The sequence below is a fragment of the Poecilia mexicana genome, unplaced genomic scaffold (genome assembly GCF_051168715.1).
Source record: "Poecilia mexicana isolate PSO_F unplaced genomic scaffold, ASM5116871v1 scaffold_20, whole genome shotgun sequence".
NCBI lineage: Eukaryota > Metazoa > Chordata > Actinopteri > Cyprinodontiformes > Poeciliidae > Poecilia > Poecilia mexicana.
In genome coordinates, this window is record NW_028263389.1 from 23,880,011 (window position 1) to 23,901,569 (window position 21,559).

Sequence of the window (21,559 nt, forward strand, 5' to 3'; positions counted from 1 at the left end):
CTAGCTAACAAAATTCACTAATGCTAACGGTTACGCAAAACAAAAATACCTATCTTCATAGTCAAACAGGTATTGTTCGGTGAAGAATTTGTAGCCTTTGTCTAATTTAGATTTTGTTGTCAGTGAAAATTGGTTTGCAAATCGTGATCTATCTTCAAATCTTATTTTAGGCAAATGTTTTAGAGACTGTGTAAACTCCATGCTCCGGTGTTCTGTCTGATCAACATATGCTGTCAGATATATATATATATATATATATATATATATATATATATATATATATATATGAAATAGACAACTTTATAATTACTTACTATGTACACCGGAACTAAGGATACACAGCTTCGAGCCAAAACGGAAGTTGTGTGATGTCATGTGAAAAGGGTCTATAGACCCTTTTCACAGTGACGTCAGACAATGGCCGCCATAACTCAAAATTGGGTATCTTTACTTCCGGTGTGATTTTGCCTTGGGAACCAAGCTGAAAAATTCCCGCATTCTCATAATCTTAAGGATATAATAAAAGGTAAGTTTAATAATAACAGCATTTAAGTGTTAGATAGCTGTTATTAATAATTGTAAATTCACCATTCTCTAACTGTGTATAAAATAAACAGCCTCCGATCGGAGAGTAAACCACATAGCAGCAGCTTTAGCCACATTTAGGAAAAAATGTACTCTCTGTCAGTGCTGTAACGTTTAGAGGTTCACTTTCTGTATTTTATAAAACAGTGTTTACGTGTTAGATAACCGTTATTAGTCATTGTCAATTTACCATTCTCCAACTGTATTCAAAGGAACCAGCCTCCGGTCATGAGTAAACCAACTAGCAGCAGGTTTAGCCACAGTTAGGAAACATATACACCGCCTGTCAGTGATGTAACGTTTAGAGGTTCATTTTCTGTAGTAATGGAAAATAAAGGACAGCTTCCAACAACGTTGTTTAGAATAGTATTTTAAATATTCTGGGGCTGATTATGCATCTCTGCTCATTTCCAAGCTCAAATGAGCAACTTCACGTTCAAACACAAGTCCCCCCAAAAACGTGACCGGTGAATCATTATTTTTTATGAGTTTAGAAAAAACAAGACAAAAGCCACAAATAACAGTTGGGCTTGACGGTATTTCTGTTTTTCCAGCGACAGAAACATGCACTGTTCATGTTTCTGTCGCTGCTAACTGTCACAGAGTCTTTCCCAAAGACGCACAGAAGGAATACAAATAAATACAAAAGAAAATATTAATGCGCAGTGATTTGGATAAATAACTTTAATCTGATTACTAGATTAAATACGAACTCGTTAGATTATTCGTTACCGAAAAAGTGGTCCGATTAGAGGAAGGCATTACAAAGCAGCGGCGGCACCGGACATCTCTGCTTATAACAAACAAACCCCTATTTTATGGGATGAGTGGCAACTCCAGTCTATAATTTAAGAATCTGATCAAGATTAGAGCCTAAAACGTTATAGTTCAAAAACAGTAAAAAGTTCTGGTTAAGGAACAGTTATGTCAGTAGTTAGCTAGCTAACAAAATTCACTAATGCTAAGCTAACGGTTACGCAAAACAAAAATACCTACCTTCATAGTCAAACAGGTATTGTTCGGTGAAGAATTTGTAGCCTTTGTCTAATTTAGATTTTGTGGTCAGAGAAAATTGGTTTGCAAATCGTGATACATCTTCAAATCTTATTTTAGGCAAATGTTTTAGAGACTGTGTAAACTCCATGCTCCGGTGTTCTGTCTGATCAACATATGATGTCAGATGTGTGTATATATATGTATATATATATATATATATATATATATATATATATATATATATATATATATATGAAATAGACAACTTTATCATTACTTACTATGTACACCGGAACTAAGGATACACAGCTTCGAGCCAAAACGGAAGTTGTGTGACGTCATGTGAAAAGGGTCTATACGTAGACCCATAGACATAATAGACGCCTCATGGACCGCTCTCGCCTATTGTCGCTGACGAGATTTAGGGCGGCCATCTTGGAGCGGTACTCCACTCAGCGTTATGTGTTTAGCAGTCACAATGACGTATCGGCGCATTTAATCGATCATAACACACTTATTTTTTACTGGAAACCATATTCAAACATCTATCAAAGCTACATTTATAAACAATTGTATTTTTAAGTATGTTTTTAATACATAGTTATTCATATTTAAATATGCTTAGTAGTATGCTTAGCTATAACAATAGAACAGGAATGGAATATTCTGATATTGATGTATGAAGAGCATATTACAAAGCACACAGCCGTTCATAATTTATTTTAAAAAATATTTAGAAACGTGTGTATATATATATATATAGAAACGTGTGAAAATTTATGAAACTTTAAAAACAAAAACGGAAGATTTAGGATGTATCTTACTAGTGAAAGAATTACATATAAATAATAGTTTTGACCACCTGTGTAAACTTTGCCGGTGAATGTTATAATACAAAATATAAGTTTTATAATATGTGTTATATTGTTTCATTTCTAATATAGGCCCTTGTGTCAGATAATCTAAGTCAATGTTAGAGAATAATTAATTTTTTTAGATTTACGGAATCTCAGTTAGCCTTCATAGTGGGGCTGAACCGGTATTACACCAAGCACTGTAGCTAATATTAGCTGGTATCTCGCCGGTGGACATAAATACAGTAAAGTAATATTCTAATCACAATATATACACAATAATATGTTCATCTTACTTGTGAAATGTTGTCTGTGGAGCCCTCACATCAATAATCCATAGATCCGAATAACAATATCCCTCAGTGCTGAGGCATCTTCTGCTGTTTTGATTGAGCAAAGTAGGAGGGTATACCGCTCCAAGATGGCCGCCGTATTTCCTGCGCCGGAGCGCCCAATGCGGGGTCTACTCTTATATGATGTCTATGCGTAGACCGCTCATGGAGCGCTGAGCCGTACGTAACTGCGTCCGCCATCTTGTATGTGGCAGCAGGGCGATCGGAGCTCCTTAAGTCCTGTGCCGTGAGGACTTGTTTCAACCGTTTTACGAAACAAACTGGATTCATTAGGATTACCTTCCCCAGGTAAGGATGAAAGATCAGAATTACTTGACTTTGCAGTGAGAAATTCGCTTTTAAACAACCGAAAAATGTTTCCTATGTAGCTAAATTGGCCCGAAATAACCGCTGATTGTTAGCTTAGCAGCTAACGTTTTCATACTGTTTTCTAGTGAGAGAGAGGTGATGAAAAACCGCTGTTAGAGGAGAAGTTAATTAAAAACCAGAGGATTTAGTGAGGAAAGATCAGTCAGGATCAGAGCTGGAGCTGCTGTTCTTCAGTCTGTTTCCTACGGAAGCGCATTGCTATCACGCAGGAAATTTTTTTTTCGAGCACTATCATGTGATACGTATCTCGTTAAAACGTGATACTATCTCGTTAAAACGTGATACGTATCTCGTTAAAACGTGATAGTATCTCGTTAAAACGTGATACGTATCTCGTTAAAACGTGATACGTATCTTGTTAAAACGTGATACGTATCTCGTTATAACGTGATAGTATCTCGTTAAAACGTGATACGTATCTTGTTAAAACGTGTTATGTATCTTGTTAAAACATGATAATTTTATGTCCAGGAAGTGGCGGTATTATGCTAGGCTAGTACAGTGGCTAACATGAATTGGTCAGGTTTCCTTTCATGTTTGGTCTACAACATGTAGAGATACGGATGCTGCTTTGCACTGTGGTTAAAACCATTAATAGCATTCGTACTCTGAGCAGGATCCTAAACAGAACGGGACTGCACAGAAGGAAACGTCAGTCCGGTCCTCTAGCTGTAGCGGCGTTCCTGACTGTCTGGATCGAAGCTCAAGTTGGCTTCCGATTGTAGCTTCTGATTTGGGAAATGGCTAAAGGGAGATTATAACGGAGGCTCAGACGTATTTGCTGAACAGTTTCTGTTCAGATTTTTTTAACAGTACACTTGCTGAACAACGGCAACGGCTGTTCGTAACCAAGCAACCGAAATCAACAGAAGGCTCGATAGTGGCAAAAGACAAAACTAGGGCCGTTTCTCAATATGCGTTCTTGTCTGTACTTGTGTTCTCGCGTCCTCGTGAAACGTCATCGACAGCGGCCCAAGTACTGTTCCAATTCAAAGTACACATCCAAGCAAGAACGCTCAAAGTACCCGGATGTGTTCTTGCTAAGGCTGTTGTAAACGAATATTTTAGTAAACGAGTAATCTATCGATTATTCTTACGATTAATCGAGTAATCGGATAAAAAAAAATTCTAAAATGAAATACTGGTAAATCTGGCATAATACCGGTGTTACTATCAGATATCAATATCAGTCCAATTTTTCATATTTGAGCATCCCTAACAGTTGCTTTTTTGTAGTTTAGAAAACTAACCTGTAACAATAATAGCTCACTTTCTAAGTTAACCAGAAGAAAAGTTATAGAAAAATCTGAAATTATATTGAATTTAATAACAAAGAGGCAGGCTCACAAATATGCTTATAAAAAATGTCTACAATCCAGCTTTTAGTTTATGTATTCATCTTCAGTGAGTTTAATAGATTAATTAAACTCACCTTGCCACCTAACCTGTCACGCTTTGGGTTTGAAAATACGGGAAATGCCGCCTGGAGTGGGAGGAGAGGGCGAATGAACGAACGTAAGATGGGGTGGAGGGGAGGAAATAGACCAGCGGACTGACGAACCGTTAGACCGGGGGACAAACACGGGGGGAAGCAATACGGGATATTTACAACACCTTCACTGGTCACACTCAGAAACTCATCTACCAGCCATGTACGATGCGCTCCGCCACCCGTTTCTTCAGACCGGGATATGAAATTTATTGTGCGGTTCGTCGGTAAAGCTACATTTACACGGTAAGCATCAGCTACTCAGCCGCCCGCCCTGTTCAGTCTATCCGCTCACCTCAGCGCTCTTCCCGCCGTTCGCTTTCAACCAGCAGCCCCGGAGGAGAAATGCTGCTGTACTCCAGGCATTCCCCCAGTTATTTTAAGGATGCTTATTGGTTCCCCAAAAACGATAAAAAGTCAGGCATTATCATCAATCAATAAAATCCCCACGGGCCAATCTTGAAGATTGGACTTTATGCCGCTGAGACTTAGCTTTTGTCAACAACTCAGAGGAGGAAGTGAGAGCTCCGCGCAACGCAAATGAAGTCCCGGCCGGAACACGGTGCGCTAACTAATAAAACATAAATTAACGAAGCTTCGAGGCAGGTAAATTTTCCTTGAGGAATTTTAGTAATCGAGGTACTCGAATCATTCGAGGAATCGTTTCAGCCCTAGTTCTTGCTCCGCCCATTTTATCGAGGATGCATCAATGCATCCTTCTGCGGACTTGAGGCAGCAAGATATCCCACAATGCAATGTGCCACCAGCAGCGGTAAATATAGAAGGTCAGTACAGAAATGTATTGCATTTTTACCACCATTAATTGCCACGAAAACTCATTTAAATTTCTTTTTAGGCGAGAAAGTAGACCTTATAGCTTCGTCTATCCATTCAGTTCATCCAGAATATTCTTACTTTAATAATTGCTACGGAGTTTTTCGGAGTAGCATAGCTCCGCTAACAGACTGGAGGAGCTGCCAGTTTAACGGGCGGTTGGAACGTGTTTTCCCCACTAACCGCAGCCTGTTTTCAGCAAGTGACTGTTGTTTTCCGCTGCTTATTATCTGTTCTATTTTTTATATTTATTTAGTTAATATTGGTATTTTATAAATTGTGTTGACACAGACTTTCAAAATCAATTAGTTTCACTCGCTAATTAACTGTTTTGGGGCATTTAAATTCGTAGTAAGAAAAATATTTTAATACAATGTCCCTTCATGATCAGAGAATCATACTTTAATTTGTAAATAAAAAAAAAAACACATTTCCCTTGGATTGGTATTTCATGTATGAGAATGAACTCTTATTTTTCATTGTTTTATGCAGGCAGCTCTTCAGGTGAGCAGACTGCAGCTCCAGGTTTACTTCCAGCTTCCCAAAAACTCCTGGAGGTTCTCTTCATCCCCGTGTCCTGCCAATGTTCTCTTCACTGTCTCTTCATCTTCTTAGAAGAAAAAAAAAAAGATTAAATTATGGTAATATTTGCTTTTGACAGTCACTGAATTTCCTGGAGTTATTGACTGATTATCTGCTTGTTTTTGTTTATTTATTTTTTTGTTATTCTAATAAACATATTCCTACAAAAATTATGTTTCTCTTTCAATGCTGGTATCTTACTAGAGTATACTTGATTATGATAACAAAGTAAACATAAGTTTGTTAATAAGTGTTTAGTAGTTATTATAAAATAACCATCCAGTTGTGTAACAGGAACTCTGGCCAGATGCAGGTTGGTAAAACATTAAATATAAAATAATTGTTTTAACTTTCCCTGTTTATGAATCCCTGGCAAACCTGGGGAATAAGGAAGAAATCAGTTAACTGCATGACAGGCTGGCCACCATCTATTATGATTTTTCATTTGAAATAAATATTTTATAAGCAAATAATCTGATGAAGGTGGCAAACAAGATTCAAGCTTCACTGGTAACAGAAGTCTGAAAAAATAATTTGAGGTGATATATTGTTTTTTATTAAGCTTTTCTCAATCAGTAATAAAAAAACTTAATCCCGTTAATTTGAAGGTGTTTCTACTTAGAAATTACTTTTCCTTAATTATGTATATTTGATATCTGTTAATATTTGTCCCAATTATAAAATTATCCAGTCCCAATTGTTAAATTGTTCAGTTTAACACAGAAATCATCCTGTGTTAAATTGAATTTATTGAAATTTATGCTAGTTGAGTGACGTCATCAAGAACGCCCTGTTCCAATTGGCGAACTAGCATACTGCGTCCTTGTGAACTCGGTAAGAACAGACTTTCAACTGTTCTTGCGGGTACGTACTTGCCAAGAACTCAAGAACGTACTTGCGTTCTTGAGTATTGAGAAACGGCCCCAATCCTGTTAAGCATTCTTCAAAATAAAAGACTTCCTCTCTCCAAAATAAATCATAAATCAGCAAAAGCTGAATGGCCTCCTTTAAGCGTCCTGAGAAACAATCACCTAATGATCCTGATTCATAAATCTCTACTCGGCTTGGCTCCAGCATTCTTAAACTTTCTTTTACATAGATCTGTTAATTCCCATTCTTTACGTTTTAACAGTATTTTTCTTTTGCATGTTCCACGTTTCTGAACTGAAAGAGGGAAGCAAGCTTTAATGTGATTGCTCCTACAGCCTGGAATCAGCTCCAGTCTGAAATAAAGATGTCAAAACTGGTTCCACTGGACTTATTTCGAGCGATTCTTGAAAACAGACGAGATTCTATTAAACAGTGTCACTGTTTTTAAATTCTTTTCTACTATTTTACACTTCTGCATATGTATTAATTTTATTTTGTAACCAGGTTGCTGTGTGTTGCAGACTTCTGCCCAGGTCCCTCTTGACAGTGTTGTGTTCAAGACCACCTAACCCGAGACCAAGACAAGACCAAGACCAGAGCGTATCGAGACCGAGACAAGACCAAGACTTTTAGGGTCCGAGACCAAGTCAAGACCAAGACCGAGGGAAGTCGAGACCGAGTCAAGACCAAGACCAGCGCCCCACGCTACATGATACTATAAAATGTGAAATATGATCAAAATTACTTCTCAAATTGATCTGAAAGATCCATATTCACATAAAAACACCTAGATATTAAATACTTAATAAAATTAATCAATATTAATTTTGCTTCCATCTCAGTGCTACAATCCGCGGTGGTCTCATGCCATCCTTAAAAAGATAACGCCCTGGGTGTTTGTCCATGTTGCTCATGTCAGAAACCACCACTGTCTGCACCATTAAACATAGCAATTGAGGCAATGCCCTGACGGTAAATAACGCTCAACTATGAACATTGACCAAGGAGCAACAAGCAAGAAGTAACCAATCACAAGACGCTCACCGTGACTGTTCTCACCCTCTCTACCCACCCTACATGAAACCAGATAGTCTGACACCACGGCAGACTACCATTACAGCTGCCACTTTGACCGAAAACAATCAAAGAGCAATGTGCATGCTCTGTGTGCTCTTTCGTTCTTGTTTTATTTATTTGTTAATTAAAAAATATCAATGTACATAATTAAATAAAATAATGATAGCTGCTGCAGTGTACGCAGGGGATTACAATAACAAAGAAGAGTGTTCTGTCAGGTCAGCATATGCTGTCAGATCGTCATACGCTTAGCACAAACTCACGGCTATATCTGTCTGACACGTTTTTACTATATAATTTTATTTAATTAGCAACATAGAATCATGACGTAGATCATTATACACTTTATTAACAGTTGTATGGCATCTTGACTTAGCGGTTAAGTAGGTTAATGAGTTTTACACGGGCGTGTGTTGTAGCTGACTCCAGCTGCAGCCAGACCCTGCTTTAAATACAATTTGAAAAAACAATGCATGTTATCATGGAAAACAATTTAATTACTTATTTTCATCATAACTTGTTGTGTATGGTGAGCTGACAACTCCTCTGACTGTCGGACTTCTTAATGCGCAGGCATGGTACTCACTGCACGTATGCTATTCTGACAGCGTATGGTAATCTAATGGGCTCTTTGCACCTACAGCGTTGACGTTACATCTCCAGGAGCTAATGCGGCTCACTTGTTTCCGCTTTGCGTTACCATGACTGGTAGAAAAGACTAAGTCGTATTTCAGATGCAAAAAACGCAATACTATGAACGTTGTTGTCTTCCTAATATAATGAGCTTTTAAGTTTTCATTAATTTCCAAGCAATCCTGAATTAAGAAGATGGTGGCTTGTAAATATTTGTCACTACCAGTTAAAGCTAACGCTGCACAACACAAAGTTTGCAGCCTTCACTTCACTCCGGATCAGCCTAAAAATACCAGGGATACGGATGATAAATAAAGGAGCCTCCCTGAGTTATTTCCATGGAATCACTTCCTTATTCAGCCTGAAAAAGCGAGTATATGGGAACGAGAGAGCAGACCAAAGCCAGACAGCCAAGCAACTGATCTGCCTGTACATACTGCTGTAAACACCGTCCTGAGCTCTTCACAAGAAACATGCAAAGGTAATAAAACGAAATAACACGGAGACATGAAGCAACACGGTCATATTTTTCTAAAAGCAGCAACTTTGAACCTGAACAGCTGAACCAGATCTCTGACACCAGAGCTGCGCTACTGTTAAGCTATGAGGCTTGTTGTGCTTCGTCGTGCTTCGGAAGTAAAAAGCCCGAACCGTAACCGAACCCCTTTAGTCTGACACTAACGACAATAAACACACAATATACTTAAAAATTAGGTAAAAACATTGTCAGTTAGAATGTTTAGATACGTAAATAGCACATTTTTACAAGAACAATGTCCGAGAATATTGCCTACTAGCATAAGCTAAGGTTAATGTTAGCCACAAAGTTTAAGTAAAACTCACCTTAGTATCACTAAATGTATAACGAGGCATACATCTTAAAACCTTTCTCCAGCTTACTTGTTGGGGCTTCGGATCGATATACAAACCTTGGCCAAGCCCTGAAAGCACCTATTGTAAAAGGCCATTTTCAATAGATCGGAAACAATCGAGCCGCTTTTCCACAAACGCGGAAGCTGAGGTGCAAAGAGTCCATAGAACGACTCTCAGTGACACTCCAGTCCTATCTAATAAGTACAGAGAAGAGCAGATGAATCGTACTGTTCCTGAATGTCACATCACTATATTGGTGACTTTTGGACACAGCGTTGTCCCATATATGCTACAAGTCAGTCAACACCTCCGCACAATAATTCAGCGCAGTGAGTGACAACTTTTTTCATCACAAATGCTTTTATGTGTCTCTGTACAGCTAGCTTTGCTAACATCACGTCAACGGAGCTTACCTTTCTTTGAGCTACTTTTCTAAGTGACGAAAAAAGTAAGACGTTGTCCCCACCGTCTGTGAAACTTCCTGGATGTTGAGTTAGCTGTGGCCATCGGATTTCTTATTATTTATGCAGCGCTATTATGTTACTGACGATTAAACATCTTATGCCGCTGAGAGAAAACCACTGCGCCTGTCTCAGAGCGCCACGTGCGAGTGAAAGGTGGGAAGGGGGAGGGGAGAGAAACAGAAACACGTATTTGGCAAGTCACGTTATTGCTTGGATTTTAATTGGTGCGTTTTGCATCCACTGAAAACAAAGATGTTAACAAATAAACTAGATAGTGTGCTGTATGTTTAGTGATATTTTAACAGTTGCGGTCTCGACTGGTCTTGAAATAAAATGCCGAGTCCTCAGCGTCCGAGACCGAGACAAGACCGAGACCAAATGCGGTCGAGTCCGAGACGAGACCGAGACCATCAATAAATGGTCTCGAGACCGGTATCGAGACCAAGACCGTTCTCGAGTACTACAACACTGCCTCTTGAAAATAAGATAAGATGTGTATCTCAACGGTGTTTACCTGATAAAATAAAAGAAATAAAATAAAAAATAATATTTGTCAAATATTGGTCAAAGATTTTTAATATTTGTCGACAAACAAGGAGCAAAGAAGAGACACCTCTCCTTTACCTTATAGGTGACTTACAATAATGTCTTCTAATGAAGACAAAGAGGGTAGATAAAGATTATTGTGTTGCTTTGATAAAATAAAACTCTGAACTTGAAGATAGTTATAGAAATATTTTGTAGGAATATCAGACACTTTAGCTATATCCTTAGCAGTTTAAATCCTGCTCTACATGGATGAACATTACATCGGATAGTTGTTGCATTTCTCCCAAATAATCAAGTGTTTTTTGCCAGATCATCATTGTATTTTTCAGAAATGGGTATTTTGTTTGCTTAATTAACCTTTTCCTGCATGATGAGTACATGTACAAGTCTATAGCAATAGAGATCCAGTGGGACACAATAGTAACCCATGCTGGGGGCTGTCTGGCAGTAAAGTAAAACATTGCTGCCCTGATCTGGGTTGAAATAACATAATAGGTTTGATAATTGTTAACACCCTCTGTCATATGGCAGATATAAGAGAGGCAGTTTCATTCTCGGGCGTTTACCATTTAAGTGAAGTTGGACAAAGTTATATTTAGCTCCTTAAAGAAGAAGGGGAGTGAGGAAATTGAAACTGATTGGAAAACATGTAAGTATTTTGGCAATATTGTAATTTTTATAATATTGATGTGACCAATTAAGGAGATGGGTAGCATCTTTAACTATTAAACTTTTAAATCTAACATACTTAGACACATCCGACCTGGAATAGATTATTCATCTCTGATGCTATGTTGCATCACTATAAATCGGAATCTGAAAAGTTGTTGGCATTATTATCCCAGCTGATGGATCCTTGTAAGCCACACAAAAAGGCAGGTGCTCTAGGACAAAAAAGTGAAAGAAAACAGAAGGTTAAAATAATAACAAATATTGTAAATGTGATAGGAGTTCATTTCTAATGCATTCCAGATGCAGAAATATTTTTAAATCTCTCATTACTGAGGTTTCAATTCAGATAAAGATTTCACAAATCACAAACTAGGTTTGAAATATTCTGCCATTAGCACAGATTAGAATAATCTACTCCAGATTTGAGTGTCGATGTATGTTCGTTTTTAAAGCAGAACAAATGATTTCTTAACATTTATATGTTAAATATAAATTCCATGATTAGTTACTTATTTACAGTCATATGTCAAGTCATATGTTAAGTATAATTTACATGATTATTATTATTCACCAAATTTAACTAGATTGTACACAATTCCAAAAGGTGACGTGAAAAATAATTAAATTCAAAGCTTTACTTATTTTTCCTGCGTGATAGCAATGCACTTCCGTAGTTTCCAGCTCAGCTTCACCATGTCGGTATTTAGCTATAAAGATGCTACGAGTCAGAGCCCAACATGCTGAAAATGTATTTTTCTGAATGTGAAAGAAACATATACGAAACATATCGTATGTATTTTCTATTACACTTTTGGATAATTTCTCTTTTATCCTTGGCTTTAGCCTGTGAATCAGGACGTCTCAGAAGTCATTGAGTTCTCCCAGTGTGACCAGCAGACTGAAGCCTGTGGCCAGTGTTCCCAGTATAATAAATAAATGTTTTATTCTTTCACTTTTTGTGTATTTTTAAATATCTCAATCTGAAGTATTATTGTATTAATGTAGCTTATATAATGAAATAAAAAATAATTTACTCTGTTGGAATTATTTTCACTCTTTGCTGTCAATAGCAGAGTTGACATACTGTAAATTCTCTGGAAAAAAGTAAGAAATATATGTAGTTTAATGTTTGACAATGACTGATTTATAAATCAAAAGTCATTTCTCAATAACGTATAAACGGCACTTTATCAAGTTCAGCCCATTCACTTGTATTACCTTACTGGCACATATTCCACATTCAGTAAATATGCACACACACACACACACACACACACATATATATATATATATATATATATATATATATATATATATATATATATATATATATATATATATATATTTCTTATATATTATTCATATATTTGTTATTTGAATAATATTTTTTTTTATTTGTTAACTAATAAATTATACACAGCAAAAACTGAAGAGTTAAAAATTTCAGGGTTAAAGGCTTCAGAGTTGACTTTAACTCATTAAGAGTTGTTTTAACCCTTGATAGCGTTAAATGGCACCCAGTGTTAAAGTTATTTCCAATAGTTGATTGCATCAGGGTTGATTTTACTCGTTAAGTGTTGTTTTAACATTTGCTGAGTTAAATGGTTTCCAGTCTGATTGGAGGAAAATAAGCTCCTCCCTCCTTCATCGTCTTCCTTGGAGCGGAATTTGATAACCTCTCCCTTTTTTCTTCTCCTGTTGTTCTAAACGGTAAGTACAACTTCTTAAATCTTTGGTTAAGCGCTTTTAAGTTGATAGTCATGTGACTTTTTCCACTAATTTAATACTTCGTCTATTTTGCAACGGCTATACTCGATGTATTAGCTAGCAGCCCTTTTGTGGGTTGCTAGTTAGCAGCAACCGACAAAAGGGTTGCTGCTAATCCTTTTGTTAGCAGCAAAAGGGTTACACACACACGCACACACACACACAATTATCGGGCCGTGTATTTATGAAAATTAAAGTTATATTTTTCTATCATTTAAAATCATAATTTTGGCCATGGTAATTTAAATGCTACCACCCTGTACATTCACATGGCTAATAATTAGCAACGCTGACGTGTTACGTCCTCTTACGTACATAGGAGCATGGCACTGAGAGGAACACTTGACTTAAGTTATATTTTGCTTTGTCTAAACCTGAGAATGCTGATAATGGAGTGTCTGCTAAAAAGGTAACATGATTTCAGTGTGCCCCTAAACTCTTTAAACATGTTGTGCCATTTTTGGGTAATCTAAATTCTCCATGTATTTCTCTTTGTTTAATTATTCTTCATTTCATAGCTGGTTGAAGTGCCCTACAAAATGATGTCTGGTGGTGAAGAAGTTCTGCAGGAGTGTGGAACAACAGAAACTCTCAGTGATGCCATAAGAAGACAAGTGGTGAACATACTGATGCTCACAGGATTGATAAAAATAGGTAAGTTTGTTTTTGCACTTCTAAATCTATTTTTAAAAAGTCCCAATTTTTTCACTAAAATGAAATCTCCTGTTAGGCATCTCTGATTGGTTTAGCAGGAGCTAAACCAATCAGAGAGGAGTACTTGAGGATGGCGACATCTCCTTCCAAAACCACCTGAAGTCTCCAGGAATCAGTGCATGGGATGCAGTCGAGAGACTTGCTGTCTTTTATAAGGTAATTGAAATAAAAGTATGTGTAGTAATTTATCACTTTGCTTTGAACATTACGTTCAGCAGGTGATTAAATGGCAGCTTTGAGTATGTCTGGGAAAATATTAATTTCTTTTATTGGTTTTTATGAATCCTTAAAGTTTTATAATGGTTGTGGCCGTATGTCTGGTTTCTTATGTTTGGTGTATGTATTCTTTCATTTTAGTCATGCTGAAGTTCAGAGGAACATCTCCGGGACCAACGGGGTCTGCAGCCATACCTCCTTGCTGTGTGTTGTCAGCAGAGCAAGATTGACATCCTCTACATCATCTTGGATAAGTGACTCATCCCATGCCAAACAAACTGCTTTCTTGCAGCATTTGATGAGTTATTCAAAATACATTTTGTGCTATCTCTAATGAACCTGCATTAATGAATTTTTATAAATTTTTGCATTGAATAACATTGATGTTGGCAAAATGAAGGAATCACCTGGAGTGGGGGACTTAAGAGCAAGATAAGCAATATATTATTAATTGGCAATCACTTTTTCCTTTGTTACCTAAACAGCTATTTACAGAGACCTTTGTTCATTTTCATGCTTTCAGGGGTATTTTTATAGTGAAAGATATCTTCTGAAAATCCCAGATCAAAAATTTTATAAGTCTTTAGATATTCAAAACTTGTATGGAATGCTATTGAATGTTGTTCACTGTACAACAGTTTAAAATGTTGGAAACACAGCTGCATAAATAAAACATTTGTTTAAAATTGATTTATTTGTTTTAGTTTTACTTTATTATAATACATTTTAACCAGAACCATGAAGTTACACATTTTGGAGTAAATTTCTAGCACTTGAAAGTGTTAAATTAACACAAACAAAATTGTTATTTTATCAGTGTTAACCATTGCATCCCAAACAGAGTTAATTTAACTCTGTTTTGTGAGTTAAAAATTTACTCTGATCCAGTCTTAAACATGTAACTATTTTGAAAGTGTTAATTTAACACATAAGAGTGTGGACTATATAAACGTCAAAAAAATGTTAATATCAACTCTGTGGGAGTTAAATCAACACTGGACTTTTTGCTGTGTATATATATTTTATATATACATATTTTATTATTTAATATATTGACGTCTGTGTGTGTGCATATGTTCATAAATGTTGATTACTGTATATAAAAAAACGATTTTTCAAAATCAATTGTATTATAGGTTCACATTTATTTTCTTTATTCAGAAATTACAATTAAAATATAATGAAAAGTCATAAATGTTGTCTTTGGTGATTGTTTAATTTCCAAATATATTCACGTTTATATGTGAGTGGGTCGATGACGAACATTAGCTAAAAATACTTTGTGGAACGGCATTTTCTGAAGTTCGGTCCATTCATTTGTATTAGCTTACTGGCAGAGATGCCACATTCCATATGGCGGACGCGATTACGTATCGCTGCAACAGGCCGACCCGCTCCATGTGGCGTCTACGTATTAATGTCTATTTTTTCTCTTCCTTTGCTAAGAGAGCTAGTTAGCTACAAAGCTGAAGTTGGTTTCCAATTCTAGCTTCCAATAGCTAAAGGGCGATTCCAATTAATTTTTCACTACTTTCTGCATCTTTAATCAACTCTAGTTTAAAAACTACTACACCTAGACACTTCAAACCTGGACTAGATTATTATTCTCTAATAGCAGAATATTTAAAACCATGTTTGGGATTTGTGAAACCTTTTTCTGATTTGTGAAAACTCAAAGTTTGATTTTCACCATTTTTGGCACCTCTTTCATTACTAAAACTGCTCTAATTAAAAAACTACAACTCCTAGACACCTCAAACCTGGACTAGATTATTCTTCTCTAATAGCAGAATATTTAGAATCATGTTTGGGATTTGTGAAACTTTTTTCTGATTTGTGAAACTTCAATAAATGTTGATTTTACCACTTTTTTGCATCTGGATCGCCATACTCTAATTAAAAAAACTACAACACCTAGACTCTTCAAACCTGGAATAGATTATTCTGCTATGATAGCAGAATATTTATAACCATTTTTGGGATTTGTGAAACTTTTATCTGATTTGTGAAAACTCAGTGAAGTTCAATTTTCACCATTTTTTGCCATCTGGATCGCCATAGATTTATTCTAATTAAAAAAACTACAACTCCTAGACACTTCAAACCTGGACTAGATTATTCTCCTGTTCAAGCTGGATATGTATGTATATGAATTTTAATAAGTTTTTACAAATCAGAAAAAAGTTTCACAAATCCCAAACATGGTTCTAAATATTCTGCTATTAGAGAAGAATAATCTAGTCCAAGTTTGAAGTCTCTAGGAGTTGTAGTTTTTTTAATTAGAGTAAATCTATGGCGATCCATATGCCAAAAAATGGTGAAAATTGAACTTCATTGAGTTTTCACAAATCAGATAAAAGTTTCACAAATCCCAGAAATGGTTATAAATATTCTGCTATTATAGCAGAATAATCTATTCCAGGTTTGAAGGGTCTATGTGTTGTAGTTTTTTTAATTAGAGTAAATCTATGGCGATCCAGATGCAAAAAAGTGGTAAAATCAACATTTATTGAAGTTTCACAAATCAGAAAAAAGTTTCACAAATCCCAAACATGATTCTAAATATTCTGCTATTAGAGAAGAATAATCTAGTCCAGGTTTGAAGTGTCTATGAGTTGTAGTTTTTCAATGAGAGCAGTTTTAGTAATGAAAGAGGTGCCAAAAATGTTGAAAATCAAACTTTATTGAGTTTTCACAAATCAGGAAAAAGTTTCACAAATCCCAAACATGATTCTAAATATTCTGCTATTAGAGAAGAATAATCTAGTCCAGGTTTGAAGTGTCTAGGTGTAGTAGTTTTTAAACTACAGTTGATTAAAGATGCGGAAAGTAGTGAAAAATTAAGTGGAATCGCCCTTTAGCTATTGGGCGATTCCCAATAGCTAAAGGGAATCGCAAGCTGGAATTGGAAACCAACTTCAGCTTCGTTAGTTAGCTCTGGTTAGCTTATGTTATTCTTTAGTTTTTTCTTCTGTTTTATTCCTAAGTTGGTTGTCACAACCATGATGTGTCAACTCCATAACTGACAATTTTCAAAACTTTGATGAAATTTTGTGAAATAAAAGCTTAATTTTGGTAAACTGTAAAGATTTCATGGACCTGATGGGCTACAATATGGCCTCCTTCAGAATCACGTCATATAAATTGAGGTAGTTTGGCTTTTTGTCAACTCCGTCAGATGTCAACTCCATCAGAGTTTCTGTGACTCTTTCAGTGAAATTGTTGTCAAATCTCACTTAATTGTGCAATTAATTCATTTTAATGTATTTTACATAAATTGAATTACTTCACATGTATCAAGTTTTTCATTTTACTCACTAATTTGTGACCACCTTCAGTTCTGTGTCAACTCCGTCATGCACTGTCAACTCCGACAGATGGACTTTTTGTTTTTTGTTTTAAATAATATTTCTTTTGTTTCTTGAGAAGCATTTGTCTGTAAAATGAGTAAAAATATCACTAATGGGGTATTTTAAAAATCATTTTATATTTATTTTTGTCAGGTGGTGATGACAAAGTTCTGGGTCAGGTGAATTAAAAATGTAATTTTTTTTTAAAAAATTTGCAACTGGGAGCCTGCACCTTAGCATCTTTACATTTCCTAAACATTATTTGTCATATTTGCATACATAAGGTTGAGAAATAATAAAAATAAAAAAATATGGGAAAATTCAAACCCATTTTGTCCCTATTCTCAAGAATCACTGATATATTAGAACCAGTCTGGTTGCAGATGAATCGCCAGTCGTCTGCCTAACCTCCCCCTCCTGATCCCTCCATGGATTCTTCGAAGATTCAAGCTCCAAAAATGATTATGTAAGTGTTAATATCTGTGAAACTCCACATTTCTGTAATGGAGGCTTGTTGGTAGTGTTGTAGTAAAATGTATTCCTTCGCTCCATTCCTCATTGTTCTGTTTTTTGTTTTTGTACTACACTGGCTGTAGTACTCAGAGACTGAAGACTGTCCGATGCAGTAGAGGAGCATGTTGGTGTCTCCGGCCAAACTTCACGAACAGCCCAACAACCTGAAGACAATCTGTTAGTGACTGGACATCTCTCTGGTGGAGTGCAGAGAGGATCTGTCTCTTATGAACAGAAACAGAAACTGGATAAGAAATTATGGATCTGAATATCAGGTTGGTCTGTTATGTAATGTACATATCTGGCAATCTACCTGTTAAAAGAAAATGTACTCTATCAAATATTACATGAACTGCATGCATTGATACAGGCTTTACTTTCTCCACTTTGTACTTTGAACAATTTCATACATATGGTATTGAAGAAAAATGTATGAAGCATACTGCATTTTGTATTGCACAGCTGATATGTCAGACCTTTTAATAAGCAATATGTGAATAAAAGCGACATGTGAAACATGCACATTATTCCATGTTGTAATATGTTTTGTAATTATGGTGCACATTTTGAAATAAATGCATTTGAGAAAATTATTGCCTCTTTATTAAATGTTTATTTTCCAAAGAATTTTTAAAAGTTCAAAACAATATAGTACCTATTTAATATTAATTACAAATAACTCTTAAGAAGTTATAGTACTCTGAGAGTTAATATTAAGATCTAACACTGAATTAGTGTTAGTAAGTGTTAAATGGTTAACTCCAGCAGATTTGATATTTGACACTTTATTAAAGGTACCAGCGCTCCAAAAAGAGTTAAATTAACACTTTCTGGTGTGGACCCATATAGACACTTTAAAAGTGTTGAAATCTAAGCTGACAGTGTTAATCTGGGCCTCCTGGATTTGCTGTGTACTTTTAGCCATTTTGTACTGTCTACTTTTTGCTACTAATGGTATCTTGGAGGCTAAACGTCCTAGCTGGACTTATTGTTCAGTATCTGAAGTTTTTTTTTCTTTAGATACTTTAACTTTTCAAAATTATGTTTTGGTTTCAAATTGTATTTTCAGGTTTTTTATGGTGCAAGTTATGCAGCTCTTTCTGCTCTGATGCCCAATCTTGGAAATGATCTGGGTCTGTTACCGACAGACACGTTCCACTGCCGGCCTTTAAAAACTGTTATGGCCTGAGATCATTCGTCTATATATGTTAGTACTCCACAACATACAAAGTCAATCTCAACATGGGCAGCATGTTGCATGCATCAGTCTTCATAAATCCATTCTGTAAATTGGTTTGTTGCGTCTGTTCATGTGGCGTGATGTTTGATATCTGTGTTTTGTACATTCTGCAGTACAGGAATCTGCTGTAATGCATCATGCTGAGCCAGGCCCGATTTCTTCTTTCCTTGTTTAAAATAATTAAATAAATCAATAAATTGATGTGTGTTGACATGAAAAATGATCATAGAAATGATATCACTGATAACCTCGGAGAAGCTGAAAAGGTTTAAAAACATTCCCACGTGTTCTTCTGTGGGTTTCCAGTGATTCTAACACATGTACACTGAGCAGGGAAGTGTTTTATTTTGAAAAATGCTTAACAGGATCTGGTTTTGCATTTTGTCCTGTCTTGCCTCCTGTTTTCAGTTCAAACAGCTGTTGTAGTTATTGTTTGTTGTCTGTTATTTGTTCAATAAAAACAAGACATCTGCTCAGATGTCTTTGCTAAACATTTTGTATTCAGTTCTGTTGTGATTCCAGAAGCTTTCACGACATAACATCACAACCAGTGAGGAAGTAACATTTTGAGCAAGAACATCAATCTGAGAAGGACTGGAGATTAAACTCTTTCCTTCCTGTGTTTCTCTGAGACTGAGGAAATTAAACATAGAACAGATTCTTTAAAACTAGTAGCAACATTGTCTGATCGATCTACTACAACGAAATGTTCTCTCAGGTTTGTAGTGATGGAACAATAACAGTGGGGAATACTGTTATTGTTTCACATTTAATGTCAGCACAAGGTCACAAAGTGGATAGGACTGGCTTCTTTGAGTAAAACCATTTGAGTCTAAGGTAGAATTAAATTTAGCCCTTCACCCTCAATGTCAGCATGAATGTTAAGGCCTCCAATATAATGATCGTGTTTAACACTAAACTAGACTCAAAAACATCTGATCAGTCAGTGAACGTGGGATAGATAGACTGATTAGCCACTAAGAGGTTAAAACAGTCACTCTTTGGCCTGGTTAGCTAACCATATTCTTAATAGACACAAAGCTGCTTCAGTTCTAGCAGCTGATCACTCGTTCTGCAGTCCAGTCTTGTCATGTGAAGCTAAACTCTTGTGTGTGCGTATGTGTGTGTGTGTATGTTTGCAGTTTCCCAGCAGCCAGGCAGCATGCAGGGCTTTGGGGTGAACGGGATGGCTGGACGTGACCCTGGGATGACCCTGACCCAGGCTGCGTATCGTTCACAGCACGGCTCCACCCAGATGATGATGTGGTCCTACCCGCCACCTCCGTCCTACTGCAACCACCCACCGCCACCTTATGAAAAAATCATCCAAAATGACAAGAAGTAATGTCTTCAAAAAGCTAACCTGGTGGAACATGAGAAGGGAAGCAGGGTGATGGAGACAAGGTGCAGCTAAAGCCGAGGAGAACAAGGACCAGTCTGCTGTTCGCAGGTTCATGCTAACCTACTATGTGTGAAGAGTTAATAACACAGATCTGTCGTTGAAAATAAGCGCAATAATAGACCCACACACTCTGGTTCTGTTCTAGTTCACATTAACACACAGCCTGACTGGAACTCAACTCACTGTGTCTGGGCAGAGAAAGTCATGGACGGTTACTATGGATTAAAATGTTGCAGAAATTGGTCCCTCTCTACGGAGCCCTCCAGGGGACATGTGGAATTTTTTTCTTTTGCGTTCCCGCAAAAGTATTGCGAGGGAACGCAAAAGAAAAAAAATTCCCCATGTCCCCTTGAGGGCTCCGTACCGTACCGTACCTCCACCAAGAAACATTTAAAAAAATTAAAATAAACTGGCAGGATGGCACAGGTTTCCCAGCATTTTAATGCAACATGAGCTTCTTTATGAATAAGTTGTTGATGTACTTTCTTTGTTCATAGCACAATTATGTGATGACTTGATGTGGTAGTTAGTGACTAACATTAAGCGACATCCTAGTGGTGACCGCGTGCAGCTCAAGGTGTGGTTGAACTCATTTTCACTCGAGCATCATTTGGATGGAGTGGTTCTGTCTTCCTGTTATATTTTCCATTTGTTCAGAGAAATAATACAAGAAACTTGTTGATTTGAGCAGCGATTATTAGTAATTGTGATCCAGTTACAGCTTGATGCTTTCTTTCCTAGTTTTCAAAAACTAAAGCTTAAGCTTAAGCTGGAGTTCTCTTATCAAGCCCCTGAGGCGAGAGGGGGGCGGGAGGGGGGGGGGGGGCAAAATGGGAAGAGGGGTCACTGTGTGCCCAAGGCTCACTGGAAGTGGAAGGATGTGAGTTATAAGTTAGGCCAGTTTATGAGTTCAATAAAACCTTTTGTCCCTTGGCTTTTTGGTCTTCAACAACACCCTCAACAGAAAAAACAGCTTGGCCACTGGCAGGAATTCTGACTTTTATCCATTTTCCTTAAGAGGTGTGAGGTGAACAAAAAAGATGAAAAAAAAAAGGAAAGGAAAAATGTTGTTTACCTTATGACAATGTTTTAAAAAGATAGTAATACAGGTGTCAAGAGGAAGGTAATAAATAGAGCTGCGATTAATCTTTACCATC

At 36.6% G+C, this 21,559-nt stretch overlaps 1 protein-coding gene across 1 annotated transcript in view; it reads left to right on the top strand.

The window, feature by feature from the left end:
- The window catches only part of vopp1b (VOPP1 WW domain binding protein b), a 98,682-nt gene extending 78,322 nt beyond the window's left edge, over positions 1-20,360 (top strand). Inside the window, exon 5 of the mRNA XM_088001367.1 lies at positions 20,143-20,360. Within this exon, the coding sequence (XP_087857493.1) occupies positions 20,143-20,345 (203 nt within the window). The 3' untranslated portion in view covers positions 20,346-20,360. The remainder of the gene's footprint in view (positions 1-20,142) is intronic.
- The last annotated feature ends 1,199 nt before the right edge of the window (positions 20,361-21,559 follow it).